This window comes from Tauraco erythrolophus, chromosome 16 (assembly GCF_009769465.1).
Source record: "Tauraco erythrolophus isolate bTauEry1 chromosome 16, bTauEry1.pri, whole genome shotgun sequence".
Taxonomy (NCBI): domain Eukaryota; kingdom Metazoa; phylum Chordata; class Aves; order Musophagiformes; family Musophagidae; genus Tauraco; species Tauraco erythrolophus.
In genome coordinates this window covers 9,351,344-9,367,859 of record NC_141480.1, presented here as the reverse complement: position 1 = coordinate 9,367,859, position 16,516 = coordinate 9,351,344, and the positions used below count along the sequence as shown (strand labels likewise).

General features: G+C 39.5%; 1 protein-coding gene across 17 annotated transcripts in view; it reads left to right on the top strand.

The window, feature by feature from the left end:
* EBF1 (EBF transcription factor 1) overlaps positions 1-16,516 on the top strand; it is a 279,869-nt gene that overhangs the window by 207,337 nt on the left and 56,016 nt on the right. For 11 of the 17 annotated variants that reach the window (XM_086621793.1, XM_086621785.1, XM_086621791.1 and 8 more), the window contains 2 exons: positions 1,002-1,132; positions 8,922-9,048. In XM_086621793.1, coding sequence (XP_086477919.1) covers positions 1,002-1,132; positions 8,922-9,048 — 258 coding nt within the window. Of the gene's footprint in view, positions 1-998; positions 1,133-8,921; positions 9,049-16,516 lie in introns of all 17 variants that reach the window. The other 6 variants (XM_086621783.1, XM_086621780.1, XM_086621779.1 and 3 more) reach the window with 1 other exon arrangement.

Genomic DNA, 16,516 nt, shown 5'->3' with positions numbered 1-16,516 from the left:
CCACTCTGAGACTCGACAGCTGAGAGTTAGCCAGAAGGTTTTGTCTTATTCAGGTTATTTTTATGGTAATGTTATTCCTATGGCTTCAGTATAGTTAAATTCTGATATACTCCGGTACTGCAGAGGAGGAGAATCAGTATGTTAATGTTTATATGGCCCTATCCCACCAGTATATCAAGTTGAGCATGCTTCTGCTTAGATAGTCTTAAACCAGAAGATCTTACACTGGGATTTGAACTTACTACTTTGAACGGCGCTTGAGTTTTCGACATCCTCTCAGGAGGCACTTAGTACATATGGTGCTGAGAAAGTGGCTAGTGAAAACAGGGACTGACTCTATGAATATGACAGAATGCATTGCACATGCTTCTTAATCACCCAGTAGATGCAACACAACTGGAATGCTAGATGGCAGGGTTGTGGGTTTTGGTTTTGTTTGTTGGGGTTTGTTTGTAGTATCCAAAAAATTAAGCAGGGCAGGGTGGTTTAATACTAGAACCACCTGGATCTGATTGCAGAATAGCTAAAGAAATGCTGAAGGTTACACCCTTTTTTATTTAGCCAATATTTTCCATAATATTTATGGGAGTTTCCTTGATGAATTCAGGTTATGATGGATAATAAAGCAAGCTTACCAGAGATTGTTTTATTAATTCAGATATTGCACATTTCATATAGAATAAAGGTAGGGATTTGTCCTGATTTCCAATTGGTCTCTAACCATCATGCTGTGTTTTTTTGTTAATGTAGGCTTAAAAAAAAAGTTAATTTTTTCAATGTAGATAACAAAATCAAACAGAAATTAATTGAGAAAAAATGCTTCCAAAGGTATAGTTTAAGGTCATGCACATGTACTAGAAAGAACGTGATTGCCGAAATCTTTGTGTTAGTAAGGGGGGAAAATGAAAGCTCCTTTTATTTTATTTTTCTCAAGTCTTCTATCATTAAAATCTGGTTCTAACAGCAGAATACTTCTCTTTTTCATGTGTGTTGAAAAGCAGCTACACCATGTATCAAAGCCATCAGTCCAAGTGAAGGATGGACTACAGGAGGTGCCACTGTCATCATCATAGGAGACAATTTCTTTGATGGGTTACAGGTCATATTCGGCACCATGCTGGTTTGGAGTGAGGTAGGTGTTGTCTGAACGGTAATATCTAATAGCTTTATCTAGCTTATAGCTAGCCTGTCCTTTTTCTGTGCCACATGCTAAATCAGCAACAAATGTTGAGATGTGAATCCTTTCCTCATTCAGTTTTATGAAAATAATTAGTCAAATTTACCTGTGGCAGAAATCCATTATAGCCAGGGGATTTGCATGGCCTCTCACTGGCCCGGAATTTAGCTTAGTGTCTTTTATTCCAAGAAGGGAAGGATAAATGCCTGTGTGAGTAATTCTGCATTTAGCACTACAATAGCTAAGGGCCCACAGGAAACAAACGTTTAGGTGATCCTGCTTTCCAGGGAAACTGGCTGCTTGTAGCTGCAGCTCAGTGAGGTGGAGATTGCAGAAATTCAGCACCTCTGAATAGTATCTCCTTAAAGTGTAGGTGCTTTGTGTAAGTATCATTTTCACGATAGCAACCGAATACACAGTGTTGTATCCAAGTGGAAAGTTACAGACTCGTTATACCTATCAGGGGCCTCTGTAGTTTCACAGTAACCTTTTTTTTTGTTTCATATACATTTTTTGCTGTTGCTGTTCCTCCCGGTTTCTTAAATCCTCTCTTTTCATGGCACATAATTAAACGTGGAGTCTGATATTCCCCAAAAGCCCGTGGAAAGTTAAAACCCAGGCAGCATCACCCGAACGGCCACTTCCAATGCATGGAGCTGTAGAAGTTGGGGCAGAGTTCCCACTGGCTTCACTGGCACGGGAGAGAAGCTCCAAGGAAAGGTTTACCTTTTGCATTTATGGCTTGCCAAAAGCATTTTGGAGGTTTTATAAGAAATCGTTATTTTCATTATTTTAATACTGAAATAAACACACTAACAGACCAGCCAGCATCTCAGAAATAGCTATACAATGCTTAACCAGTGACATAAGGATCTTCTGATGCATTGCCTTATATCTTATAAATATTAAATCAACATTATAACTTAATTCATATCCAGCACATTCTCCCTACTGATTCCAATGCACATATGGCAGCATTTTTTCGTATGAAGAGTATTCTCTAATGTCCTTCATGGGCTTCACTGTTCTCTCTCTCTCTCTCTCTCTCTCTCTCTCTCTCTCTCTCTCTCTCATCCTTCCACTTGAGGACAAGTGTGGATGAAAGGGCATTCCAGAAAAGGAGATATATTAAATGAGCCCTATTCTGAAGCCCTTATGTGATCATGAAAGTGCCCCCTGGGTCCAGTGTAAGCATTTTGTGTGTTAGGATTGAAGCCATTATGGCTATAGATGTTTAACAGGGAAACGTGAAGAGGCTGGGAGGAAAGTGCTCTGATTTTTCTGGTACTGCAGAATTGGATCTTTCATTATAAATCTTGATTCTATTTATTAGTGGAAGCCATTAATTGGCCATTTCTAATCTCGGGAGAGTGAGTGCTGGTCAAAACATTGTTGCTGATAGTTGCAAAGTCTTGTCATAAAATTAATAATGTTAGAGACGGTCCAGACCAAAGTCTGTTTGTTGTGAATGCTGTAACGGGCTGCAAATTGGCTTTGAGTAAAAATTGTTTCGCTCTCTCTCCCTTACAGAATTACTTCTCAGTTTCAGAACCTATGAAAGCAACAGAAAATCCTATAGAGGAAAAGAAATGATTTCTGAAAGCAGCAGACAAGCAAGATAAACAAGTGCAGAAATGCATGAGCTGTCTGAGTGATCCTTAAATAATAGTGATCTATAAATAATTCAAATTACACATACTAGCCACCTATGAAGTACGAAATAAGTTCTTTCATTTGCTTTTCCATTTCCAAAAATGTCTCGTGCATTTTCAGTATCCAGGAAGAATATTTTTGTTTTCCTTTAATAGGGTGTAGAATTGAACTGTTGATCTTCCGAATTTCAGTACCATTTCAAACCTGGAGCAGGTTCATCCCTAGTTGCTAGTCAGGCCCAGTTTTGAGCAAACGTGGCCGGGTTATTTTGTCATTGAATTCAAGAAGAATTTTCAAGTTCATCCTGTTGTTTCATGGATCCAAAGAAAACATGATATTAATTGAGCTGAAAAAAATCCAGAACAAAACTAGGTAGGCAGAAAGTAAAGAAAAAGAGTGAATCTTGCAGAGTATTTTCACATGGATTTTTCTAGCTTCACTTTCAGTTGTAATTGTAGGTGGTTTGGGGGATGAAGTCTAATATTTAAATTAAGCATCATTTTGCCACAGACTTTGCATGGGACCTTGGGCAAATCACATAATCTGCTTAAAGTTCAATTCCCTTTCTCTAACATAGTAATAAGATTAGTCACCTTCTTTGGAGAGGTGCTGTGAATATAATTATCGTAAAGGTCCTATATTACTCAGAATTTATGATAGCAAAATCCATGTAAGTACCTGAGATGCATGGATATTTAAAATATAAATCCTACTACAGTTTAGGAGCAAAGTTAAAAGCCAAAAAAAAAATATTGTTCATTTCAAGGGTGAATTTGTTGCTGTCAAGAAGCATATGTTATAAATAATTTGAAATGTAAATAATATATTTTTAATTTATTTTACATGTATTCAAGTTTTGTAATTGAAATATTTATATGCTTGAAATGGAGTTGACTGTGTTAAAAAAGGAGGTTTAAAATGGTTTCTGAAACACATATTTATTATTTAAACATATATTTTAGTTGTAAACACTCTAACATAATTACAACCTTTCTCAGTCAGGGAGAACTAAATAAAAACTTAATTTGTCACATTAATTTTGTGCAGAAATGCAGATATCCTAAGCCAGTAGGTTCAATTAATCCTTAACTCCCATATTACTTCATAAATATGACTTTAAAAGCCCTTGATATTTTTAGAATTCAGCAAAATGAGCCTTCTAATGCCTTTTTTCCAAGGGACTTTCGTAACTGCCGAACAAACAGCGTTGGTATATCGTGTGCACATGCCGAATCTGGACAGACAACTCCCAGCAAATAGTCTGTTTGCCAGATAGACTCTGCCTGTCTGTTTGTCCAGTCTGCAGACAGACAGAGTTGTTATTTGCAGGTTTTTACCCAGAGTTCTGGGTCTGTGTGTTGTTGCAAATATTCCAAATCTGCTGATAAAAATGCTCTGTTGTTTCTCTCTGTTTCGGAGGGACTGAAACTCCGAGAGCCGAGTTTCAGGGCAAATACACGATTGTGAAGACAGAATTAGTTTCTTATAAATATTCTACAATATTTGCTTAAAATGAACTATTTCTTCAAACATTTTCCTGCCAAGAACATTCCTCCAGCTGTACAGAGTCAGCTGGAAACAACTTCTTTTTCTTTTATATTAAGAAAAGATGAAGCACTGAAACATCGGATTTTTTACCTTTGTACAGCACAAAAACAGAGGATGATTTTTTTGGTTTAGTGTTTTTGGTGTTTTTTTTTTTTTAATGCTGCTGAATCAAATTCTGTGACACAGTTTTTTATTTTGCTTTTTATATTTATTATTGATTTTGAAAGTCTCTGGTTTTGAGTGCTTATTTTGGAGGTCTGACTCATTTAAAAAAAATGAGTAGGCATCCTCTTTTTGAAAACCAAAGCTTATTAAGCAGCATCTGGATGCCCAGAATTGAGGCATGCACAGTCATTGGTCATGTTTTAAAATATAGGTACCTTCAGGGTCCTGTTCTCACTGAAAGCTGTCATTACCTCCAGTTGGTGGGATTTTTCTTCATTCCTGTCCAAAGGTCCTCTTCACACAGAGTCCAAGTTAAATTTATGACTGATTGTCACCATTTCCTTAACCACAAGCCAGAGCTCAAGCATGCAAAAATAAACTAGTGACTCAGATTAATGACATCTCCGTATAAAATGTCACTTTTAAAAAAAGAAAGTAACCTGGCACTGTGAAGAGTGTGAAATGATGCTGTATGACACAAGAATGTCTAGAATATATTAACAAACCATAGAAAGAGGCTTGTTGTACACACTCAAACCAAATGTGTTTTGGATTTTGAAGGACATGTACCTCACTCCATTATAAAGATCTTCAACTCAGGTTTTAATGCAATCCACAGCATGTCCCAACTGATATATAAGAATTTATATCAAATAGCTAATGCAGTTGCCAAGTATCAGACCAACTAACTTGAAAATCCCTTGGGAGAAAGGGTCCAGTTACTAGTTTTATGTACAGCTCCAGATATCAGTTTGTCAAATGCTGGTATGGAAGAGGAAGCTCGATTTGGGATTTTGGCTGGTGAATTCATGTCCAAATCACAGATCAATGCCTTGCTCAAGATTTAAATTTTAAAAATGTGTTCAGAAATGTACGTAATTCATATTTACAGATTCTTAGTTCTTGGCATGTCATTGCTGACTGTTAATGCACCAAAAGTTCCTGCCTGAGGTTAGAACATACAAATGGCCATACTGGGTCAGACATGGAGGTTCATCTAGCTCAGCATCTTGTGTTTGGCAGTGGGCAATGACAGATGTCTATAAAAACAACACAGTGAGCATGTCATGATGCTTCTCTGAAACACTCTGCCAGTCCCCAACTGTTTTGGGGCACAGAGGCTTCCAGAAGTGTTGTCTACTTTTAATATCCCTGATGCTACTAGCTCACCTCTTGCAGATGCTTTACGCACAGATATGAGACATATTGTGCCTTGAAGAAGGTACAGGCTACATCAGTGTGAGAGGAGAAAACATGCTAGGAAAGGTGGATTGAGTTCCCAAGGTCAGGTCTCAGGTTGACAGTGTAGACAGGAAAGCATCCCATAATCCTGGAGTTATTGAAGTCAGGGGCAGGCTTGCTCTTGTCTTGAGTGGGCCTGGAGTACTCGGACCCGTGCAGCATCTATCGGATCACTCAAATTGGAAAATGGGGTTAGGCCAATACAGAGAGCTGGTCCTGGTCCATAGTGCAGGTCCTGGCAGCACTGAGGAATCAAGTTCAAGACCAAAGGTGGATTTCAGAGGGCAGATTTCGAAGTGCAAGGGGACGTCGTTTGTCCCTTAAAAACAATTTCTTGATATAACAGCAATATAGGGGACTACTGGTATGTAACTGAGTTAGCTGGTTCCTTTCTGTGTGCATGAGAACTGAAGGCTGACCCAGAACACAGGTCCTTCTGGCTCAGCATTACATCCCTGACAGTGGTCAGTGGCAGATGCTAAGAAGAAAAAGCAAAAGGAAAAGGCACGTGTGTTCTCTTGGTATACCTCCCAAGCTTTAGTTCTAGAGAAGAGAGGAGTAAAATACATCCTGAGCATCCTAAACCATAGGACTTCAGACATAATGTTCACCCTTTGGGAATGTGTGGGCGACATTATTGTATATTTGTGGTTTTAAACACAGTTAAACTTATTTACTTCAGAACACAAAGGAAAACCAAACTGTTTGTGGAGAACAAACCAGGAAACTTGCTTAACTCTCCCCAGCTCTCTGTAACAATGGACCATAAATAGGTCAGACATTTCTTGGGAACCAGGGAAGATGAGTATTGGAAAATGCCACAAATTATGTTTAAAGAACATTAAAGTGGTGACAGACCAGTAAATGCTGGGAAATTCAAAGATACAACCAGAAGCTGCCTGTATAGCTCATGCCAGAATGGGGGTGAGGGGTGCAAGGCACATGCTGATGTAGTAAGACTAGCATGTTAACCTTTACTATTAAAATCCTTGGCTGTTTTTACAAATATTTTCCCCCTAAAAATGTCATGAAACGTTTCTCATCTTGCCAGTTCACCCAGTTAACTGGAACCGCTTGAGGATGGGATTTATCTCAGCTATGTTTGGCTGCCTACAGTTAAGCATCTAGTCTAAACTTGTCATCTCAGTTCACTGGAGAAAGGTAGATGCTTTCAGAGTGCAGCTCATCTCAACGTGAGAGGTGGCTAAAGAACTGGAAATAAATTGCTGTTTGGTGGTGCTTTCTGCCTCCTCTGAATATTGAAGGCGTGTAGAGAATTGACCTAGACTTTTAAGCTTTGGTCAGCACCACTGTAAGACAAATCAATTTAAGTAACAGCAATCCTTGGAAGCTTGATTTTTTTTTTTTTTTTTTTTTATTTTTTACCCAGTTGATACAGGGAGTAATTTAGAAAAAAAAAAAAAGGAAGTTGTGTTTTTTTTTTTAAATAAATAAGCTTCTAAATCACACGATTCAAAGCAGAGCCTGGAAACATGTTCTTTGGAGCTCACGAACAAGAAGGCATCAATTCCTATGTGATTATTTCTAAAAGGACATTTGATTTATGACCTCTGTAGATCTGAATAACTTTAGGAGCATTTCATGCTGGTAGTTTTGGTTTTAATCTTCAACTTGATTTAATATTAATTTTCTTATTTTAAATATGGAGAATTTCCTACTGTGTATGCCATTGCCCTCAGGAACACAGATAGCTCTCAGGCAGACATTGCTCTCCTTCCGTGCTTTTTTAGTCCTGTGCCCTAAACAAAGAACTGGTTAAAAGTCTGATTTTTTCGTAGGACCTTACTACAATTTTGAAATATCTGGTTCCTAGTAAAAATAAGAACAAAATTAGCTTTTTATTTAAAAGAAAATAAGTTTCTATTGAAATGTATTCCCTAATCCAGGACACGATGCAACCAAGAACACAGAGCAATTCTCTATCTGCATAGGGTGCCCATGGCTTTGCTCACTGTCAAGGCTGGTTATGGTCTTGGTCTCATTTGCGTCTCCAGAAGTGTGTTAATGTGCCACAGTCAGTTAGAGAAGAGTTATACGCGTGCCAGAGCTGTACTTTGGTTACTGGACACAACATGTCACCTTTTCTATGTACCTCTTTTCACTATCCTTGTCTGAGGGAGCATAATGAGTGAGAACATTTCAGTTACGGGGAGGACAATGCTGTAGTTTCTGAGTGCAGCAGATATTTCAGTTAACCTGCCATAAATCAGTGAACTCACACTTGATTCTAATATGAATTTCAGTGATTATGTTTTAAATCCAGTCCAGAATCCTGAAAGAACAAAAATAGTCTAGAGCCTGGAAAGTGCAGCACTGACCCACCCCAACCTTTTGTGTTAAGAGGATTGGGATCCTCAGCCCCAATAGCAAGAAAGTTAAGTTTGTCAGCTTATTACTGTGTAATCCACATCTGCAGGAGCCCCCTCAGGTGTGTGTCAGTCATTCCAGTGAAAGCAGACTGGAAGTGATGGTTAGATGGTTATATTTGATATATCTCTCTTGCATGCTCTGATCATTTGCAAGGAAAGATCCAGCATCCTTCAGAAGCCAAACTTTGAACTTCTGCAGTAACCAGTTATAACTCCACAAAACGAATAGGAAATTAAAACAGCAGCATGTGGTGCTTTCGCAGCGTGCAGATGTCAGCTGGGGACCAGTGCGCTCCAAGCCTGCCTGGGCTCAGGCTCTGCAGTGGGTCTCAGCTGGGGCTTGTGCTGTGCCGTGTTCACACATGTAGCTGTGTATCCCTTATCAATCGGGTTTGTCGGACACTGTCGTAACCCCAGCGTACACTGGAGCAAACAGGCGTGCTGCTGCTGTAAGCTCAAGATATTGCATTAAAGCAGGGCTGATGCTTGCACGTGGAAGCAAGTGCCTGCCATGTAGGAAAACAGAAATAATGTTGTTACAGCTGAGAAGCAGAATGATTGTAAATATTGTAGTCACTGGCTTTTGTGTGGGTTACATCAAGATTGTATTCAAACATTGACAGGTTAATTACATGTTTCAAAGCTTGTTTACTGTGATCTGAGAGGAAAGTGTTATTAAAGAAGTGTTCAGCATCTAACAGTGCTTTTTTTTTCCTTTCTTCTCCCTTCTCAATGCTTTCCTCTAGCTGATTACTCCTCATGCCATCCGCGTACAGACGCCTCCCCGACATATCCCTGGGGTTGTAGAAGTCACATTGTCCTACAAGTCTAAGCAGTTTTGCAAGGGAACACCTGGAAGATTCATTTACACAGGTAAAGATGCTTTAGTACTAGATATAACGTGGAGAAATAGGGCAGGCAATATATCACACTTGCTAGAGCTTCTGCTTTCGTCATTAAGAGCTGTACTGTATTTGTTATTTTGGCTGAGCGCATCGTTGAAGGTACCGATTTAAGTTTGGATTTCAGAAATGGATGATTGTAGAGACGAGTCTGAAAACACGCCAGTGTGGGAATTTTGTTTACTTTTTTGTCCTCACAATGAGACATCTCTTTACCCAAGAGCGAGGAGGGAGGAGAGAAACAGATACTCCAGTACTTAAACAAACAGAGGAAGAGTGCAAGCATATAGAGCCAGACGTACTAGTGCAATCATGAACTGCCTTCCAAGAAGCATCTTGCTAAATATCTCCATCTCATGTTGTCCAGAAAGTGTTGCAAGCGTTCAAAGCAGCAGCCTTTTTGCCTGCCAATCTCACCATAACATACTTGTCTCTGCCTCCTAGGGAGGCTAAGGAGCTTTCACCCGAGCCCATGCTGCAGACATAGTGACTTTCAGTGTGTTTTGGGGTGACATCTCACACTGAGACCATTAAGCCGAGTGGTTTGGCCTGAAGAATTATTAACAAAAAGACATGCTAGAACATTTCAGGTGCTGTCAATGTTAAACTACTCTCAGTAGTGATAAGAATGGCCTGGGAAATAAATCAAGTAGCAGCCTAACTTTTTAAAAAGAATGTGTGTCATTGATTCCTTAAAGATATGCATGTTACAAGAATTAATGGCTTGGTCCAGGTTTTGATGTGCTTGTCCTTTATGCACTTGTTGTTCCACATACGCAGACAGGACTGCTTCTGTAACTGTTTGCCTGAACTGTGATTCATTACAGTCCAGTGCAGTTCCTTTCCCCGTTCATGACTGCCCCCAAAACTTTTAGAGCAAGATATCTCATAAATACTTGTGGCGATGAGGCATTCTGAGTTACTCTGGGCACATATATTGCTCCAACTGTGAGTGTACACACAGGGACTCAAGGTAGAGGACAGCCCTCTGTGCTCCAGCAGGGTAGCAAAGCACTTGTTTGATTTTTCTTAACACTGAGCAAGTTGAACAAAGGTGCCTTATAAAGCTTTGTTGTCTTTTTCAAATACCCGCTACCCGAGTTGGGATTATGCACTGGGTTTCTTTAAACTGGATCTTAAAGTGTTTGTGTATCGCCTCGCTGGCTGAGCAGCGGGCGCTTGTGGAGGCTGTGTGTGTTTGTTGTGAGCATGATGATTTCAGCAATGTGTGGGAAATTCACACATTGGACAATAACGCACCATGTCAAAAGCGTTATTTAGAGTTTAAATGTGTTGGAACAAAAGAAAAAGCAAAAGCAAAGGGTTAAATTTCCAGCTGGTGCATATTGCCAGTGTAAATCACATGAAAGTGTCAGCCAGAGCTCTGGACAGTTTGACCATGAATCCTTTCCCTTCTCGCTTTCTCACTCAAAACGAGTTGCGCTGTCCTGTATGCTGTCAGGCCACCAGGGTGGCTGCGTGTTGGACTGGTGAAGCAGCAAGCGCACGTGCAGAGCAGGAAAAGGAGGGAACCTGCTTCCCTCGACTTTTGAAATTTTCGAGGACTTCGTTCTGCAATTTAAATGTAAAAATGGCTCAGACCCGGTTTGGTTTTGCTTTTTAGATCATCATTAATTAGCTTTTCCAGTAAAGAGGAGGGAGGCAGTTTAGCCCAGAGGCAGACGGCTGAAGGTGGAAATAAGGTGTCCCAGTAGGGAGAGTGTTTCCACATATGCATTTTCAGGTTAGTGTTTAAAATGCATTATTTTTCATTCAATGAATGGAAGTTATGAAATACTGAACAACAATGATAAAATCAAAGGTGATCCAATCCATGGACAATTCTCTTACTTATGCAGCTTTTATGGAGTTACGGTAGATGCAGAAAAGCTATTGTGACTGAAATCGTACCTCACACAATTTGCATTTTCCTTTTAGAGGCAGCCTGAACTTAAATGTGGCTTTTTAAAAAGGACTAAATGAAACTAAAATAAAAACAATTAATGCATCCTGACCTTCAGAAGTGCCTTCCAGCCCTTTAAACAAAATGCAGGTTCAGTACACGCCTGCCGATTAGTTTTAGTTAATTGAAAATTATAGGATTGACCCAAGAGGAAAATTTTGTTTGCACTCCAATCACTTTTACAAATTAAGGAAAATTACCACAATTTTGTTTAGCTAAGGTTTCACACTGAGTTCACGAAATTAGCTCAGCCATCCCAACAAAGTCAGCACTTTGTTAGTGAGCACTAGAAAAAAACTAATAGTCTATGGTGTGTACAAACGAAGCATAGAAAAAGCTATGATGCTTTAGAGAACTAGGCCAAGTGTTTTTAATTAGGATTATTGGTTCATTGTAAGTTTTGAAGAACAATCAAACTAGCAGATTAGCTGTTTCTTTTAAAGCTAGAATTTCTTGCCATTCATTTTTCCCATGAGAACTTGTTTTAACTCCCACATAGCACTATTTTTTTTCTTTTTTTTTTTTAACAAGGCCTGCAGGAAATGGACCAATTGGAAGTTGGGATACAGTAACATTCCCCAGCATCACTCCAGCGGATGGGAGTTTTTCACAATGTTCTTCAGTGAACTCAGTGTTCTGGAACATATTACAAAACCACAGAGGCCAAATGTTTTCTCAGAGGAGTTTGGCCTCTGTTTTTGGCCGAAAACATTTCAGCATCACTTGCTGCTTATTTACCCTGCTATTAAGAACAAGAGAAGGGGAGAGGAGAAAAAGGGGGAAAAAAAATAATAAAAGAGAATGTGTGTGTGAGAGAGAAAAAGACCTGGGGTTTGTGGGCGGTGCAGGAGTTGATCAAGCGTAGTTTCCTTTCTGGTGAGAATGTCCCTGCTCGTTAATGGTCCCATTTTGTGGTCAGGTCTCATTTAGAAGAAATTATTTTTAATCAGTGTTCAACAAAATATCGCCTCAAGCCACCTGGCTGTAAACTGTTTTTTCTTACTGTTAAGTACTTAAGTTCTCAGAAGAAAATACCCAGTGACCCATTAATTTTAGCCTTTTTTTCCCCTTTAACTGCAAATAACTTAGTAACATGATCTCTAAGTAGTCCATGTGCCATCTAGGATTCAAGGACACATACATACAGAGAAATCCTGGCTTTTGTAAGTATTTTTGAAAGAAATTAACCAGTGTCAACCCTGTGTTTACAAGAAAACGTAAGTTTTTTATTTTGCATCTGCAAAGCAAGCCACCAGCATGCACTTACAGAGCAATTTTTTCTTAGATTTTAAGCTTCAACATTGCTGAGAATTTATTAGAAATACAGAAGTCTGAACACATCTTGCATGTGTGTTCATTTTTGAATAATGTTAGAAGTCCATATTGCACACAGCAATATCCAAAGATGGTGGTCAGTATTTCCCTGTGGTATTCTTCATCTGTAAGTCTCTTCTGGTATTGAAGAGCACTGAATGAATTAAGCTTCATGTCACAACTTAGGAGTCAGGTACGTATCGCTACTATTGTTTTAGGACTGGAGAAACTGAGATAAAGGAAGAAGCCATTAGAGGTACAAATCTGTAGGTAGTTTGCCAAGGTGACTCAGGGCATATACGGTTGATTTAAATACGGGATGAGAATTGGCACAAATTTGTGACACCTGGACAGGCCTTTGAGATTTTGTGTTGTTTTGTTTGTCCTTGCATCATGGACAGCATGATTTGCACAGATGAATTTTGCTGTGTTACTAAACCACAAGATTTGAGTGGGACTGCCTGAATGTAAGTGAAAGGAGAATTTATCTCACTGCATATTGGAAAGGACATATGGAAGGTCCACAAAAATGCACTAAGCTGTGTCTTCTACCACCTGCTTCATTTAAGGTTTTGTGCTTTTGTTCCCAAACTAGAGCAGAGGACTACATAGGGGCCAGAAGTACATAGCTTTGTCGCTAAGTTATGTGTGTACAACACAGGGTTACCTCAGATTCTTGGCAGAGCAGTACCCCAAATACTGTTCCTTTATTTGAAAATTGGTTACATGGCTGGGTACAGATTGGAGTACCATTGGGGCCATTTTCATTTGCATTAGTCCTGCAGGGAGGCTGAGGGCTAAACCGTTTGTGTGCTGGCACGATACCTGGAGAACCAGGCAACTCTCCTCACAGTTTGTTTGGGGTTTGTTATAAGCTGTGGGGTGCGGTGTGACTCTAGAAGTGCTGCTAACAGGAGTGGGTGGATGTAGGGTCAGCGTAGACACACAGGGCTTGCTGTGCAGTCTGAAAAACCCAGATGCTGAGCGTTGATCCTCCAGGGTAACTGTGACAAAGGCCAAGGAGGTCAGAGTGGAGCACTGCTGAGACTGACCAGTGTTTGCATTACGCTTTTGGGCCATTGTGTGTAGAGTGGTGTAGAAATGCTATCACTGAGAAGGTCAGGATATTTGCAGAATTTCTGGGAAACTGCCTCTTTCTCTGAAATGACATAGAACTTTTCAGAGAACTTTTCGCTCCCCTAGTTTCTAAAGAACAATGAACCTCATGGAAAAATCCCTGCTTCATCCTCATTTTACCCTTTATTTACTTTCAAAAACATTTGAGTCTTGTACAAACAGAAGAGCCTTGCAGATCACAGATGATTTGGGTGACATTTTCAAGAGCCTGTTTTAGGCGTCTTCATTTTTGAGTTTTTATCTTTAAATGATTTAATATACAGAAGCGTGGAGGTAGTCATCTTCTGAGAATCATTCTCTTTTCTGAAGTCAAATACCTCCAAGTGTAAGAGACCAAAAACTACCCATAACCATTTAAAATTTCACTCCGTGGCCCCAGAAGCAGAGTTTTAAGTCATTACACAGATTTGATCAGAACTGAAACCACTTAAAAGGTGATCTCCAGTCCCTACAGTTTCCAGCCTGGTAGACTTCAGTGATTCCTTTGCTAGGAAAATTTTATACTTTCAAGAAGGCTCCAATAACTATGCAAAGTTCAAATCAATGAAGCAATCAATTTTCAGAATGGAGAGTTCTGGAGTTTGTAGACTTAAAAAAAAGAAAAAAAAAATAAAGAAGAAGAAAGAAGTGGTGATAAGAGACAGACTGGCTGTCAAGAGATTCCTGTAGCCCCACTGGAGCCTTTCTTGATCCCTGTGGGCTAAAGTTTGACCCTTACACCAGCTAACCTTGGCCATAGCTGTGTATGTTAGTTCCTGAGAAATGTTAAAACGTAGTGGCAGTTATTCTCAACACCAGTAATACACAACCTCATTAGTTTTACAATGCCTCATTCATGTGTGTTTATTATTAAATCATGAACACTTAAATAGCTGATTAGTATAAATGAGGAGAGAAGGCCACCATCAACAGAACAATAAAAATAACATAAAAAAGCCAGCATCTCTGATGCTGTCTCGAGTTTTATCCTGATGTGTTTATAAAATTCTTCACCCTCAGAGATATGATGATCATTAATCTGAAATGAAATATAGAGCATATCACTTCTCCAGGAGAGTGACCAGCTATGAGATCTGATAGCTAGCAAATGAATGCCATTTGTTTTTAACAGCAGTTTTTATCTGCCTTTCACTAGTAAATATTAATAGCAGTGGTAGAATAAAAAGTATCAGATGTCTCAAAGTTAAATAGTCACCGAGTGCTACAGAAGAACAGACCAAAATCCCTCAATACAAAGAAATGTATAAAGTTTAAAATAAGAGCTGGTGTCTATTCTTAAAAGCAGGAGATCCCTGTGCTGATCTCAGAGAGGCTCAGCAGAAGACAGAGGAGAGATGGTAAATCCTAACTGTAGCACAATCAAGTAAGGAAGAATTTAATTAAATTCTTTGTAAATGTGGACTTTTACTGGTGAATTTAATTGGTGTCTCTGGAAACAAGCAAAAAAAACTTGCAGATATCTGAAAAAATGTCCTAATGCAGAGTTCACCAGGTTCGCCTTTCATCTCATTGTGCCGAGTGTTTGTTCCCAACTGGACCTTGTTGTGGGGACACTGGAGGCATCAGGTGTGGAGCTCGGAAATGGACCTGTCTTTGGGGTGGTGTGTCGGGCTGAAGATGTTAAGCTGCACACGTGGCTCTCTGCTACCATAGGAGTTTGCAGTCACTGAAGAACTGGGTCCCTCACTGCTGGGTCGGGGATGCTTGCAGGTAAAACACAGATGGGGAAACAAGGGAGGGATTGCTGCAGTTTCTCTCTCCAAGCAGCCATGTCAGTGATGTGATCTTGGGTGTTACCTGCCTTTGAGAAGGAAAGTTGTCCTCCGGAAATCTCTATTTGAGTTTGAGCTTGAACCTGGCTCTTTCTAAGTTCCAGTCCATTAACTTATTTGCTTTGCTGAGTCAGTGTTAACACCTGGTCTGCCTGGCCTGTCTGGAAATTTTTAGGGGGAAAAAAAATAGTTGCAATTGTTTTGGAACAAGCTTTCCTAGATGAAATAAATTCAATCTTCATTATTTGGTAGTTGGCTTAGGGGTTAATGTTGTTACAAAAGCGTTTGTTTTGAAGTTTATTAGGATGTGCCCAGTGGAGCGAAATACAGACAGTTATCAGGATTGAATATTAGGAATATTAGGGTTGTTGGTTTGGTTTGCAGACATTCAGGAAAGGAAGCTGGGAGGAATCCTAATTGATTGTGGGGAAAAGAGTGTTACCAGACAGTGAGGAGGAAGTGGAGGTAGACCGGAATATCCCTTTTGTATGCTAATAGGAGCACGGAACCCCCATATTTTTGGTATTTCTTAAGCACTGGCAGCACCATAACATACTGAAAAAAAACAATCACTAAAAGTGTGCAGTGTACCTGTAGGACAGCTGCAAAATGAAAGCAATTACAGCAACCGTCAGAATAAAGCTGGCTGTGAAGGAAACATATTATTTTGCATATTTTATGTATACACTTTCCAAGAAATATGACCTTTATTTTCTAGTTAGAGGGAAGTGCAATCAGAATCTATGCAGCAAAGGGTAGGTGGATCATTAAAAAGAATATTTTCTCTGATATTAGAGGTCTAAATGGGCACTAGTCCTTATTCACAACCTTGGCTGTTTCTGTCTGCCCTGAGTTAATAAGTGATAAGGCCAAAAAAGAAATAAATCACTGAAGTCCCTGTCCAAAGAAAACATATTGACTACAGCCAAGCAAATAACAGCCCATAACCAACGGTCCCATTCATCATTCATGTAATAGGGGTATAAAGTATTCCCTACCTATGAAACCATAGGGTAGGAAAAAGCCTGATAAGTCCCCAATCTAAGCTATGTGATTTGATTATTAAAGGACATGAACTGTTTGTCACTTACCTTTAATCTTTAAGATGTGTTGCCATTTCTAAACTATAAATTTGTGGCAAAGGATTAGAAAGCTATTAATGATAAAGGTATAAACTAGACTTTGTAAGGACTCCTGCAGTTGTCATGCAACCCTGTAGACCCTTGGAACCTTAACCTACTGAATATGATATA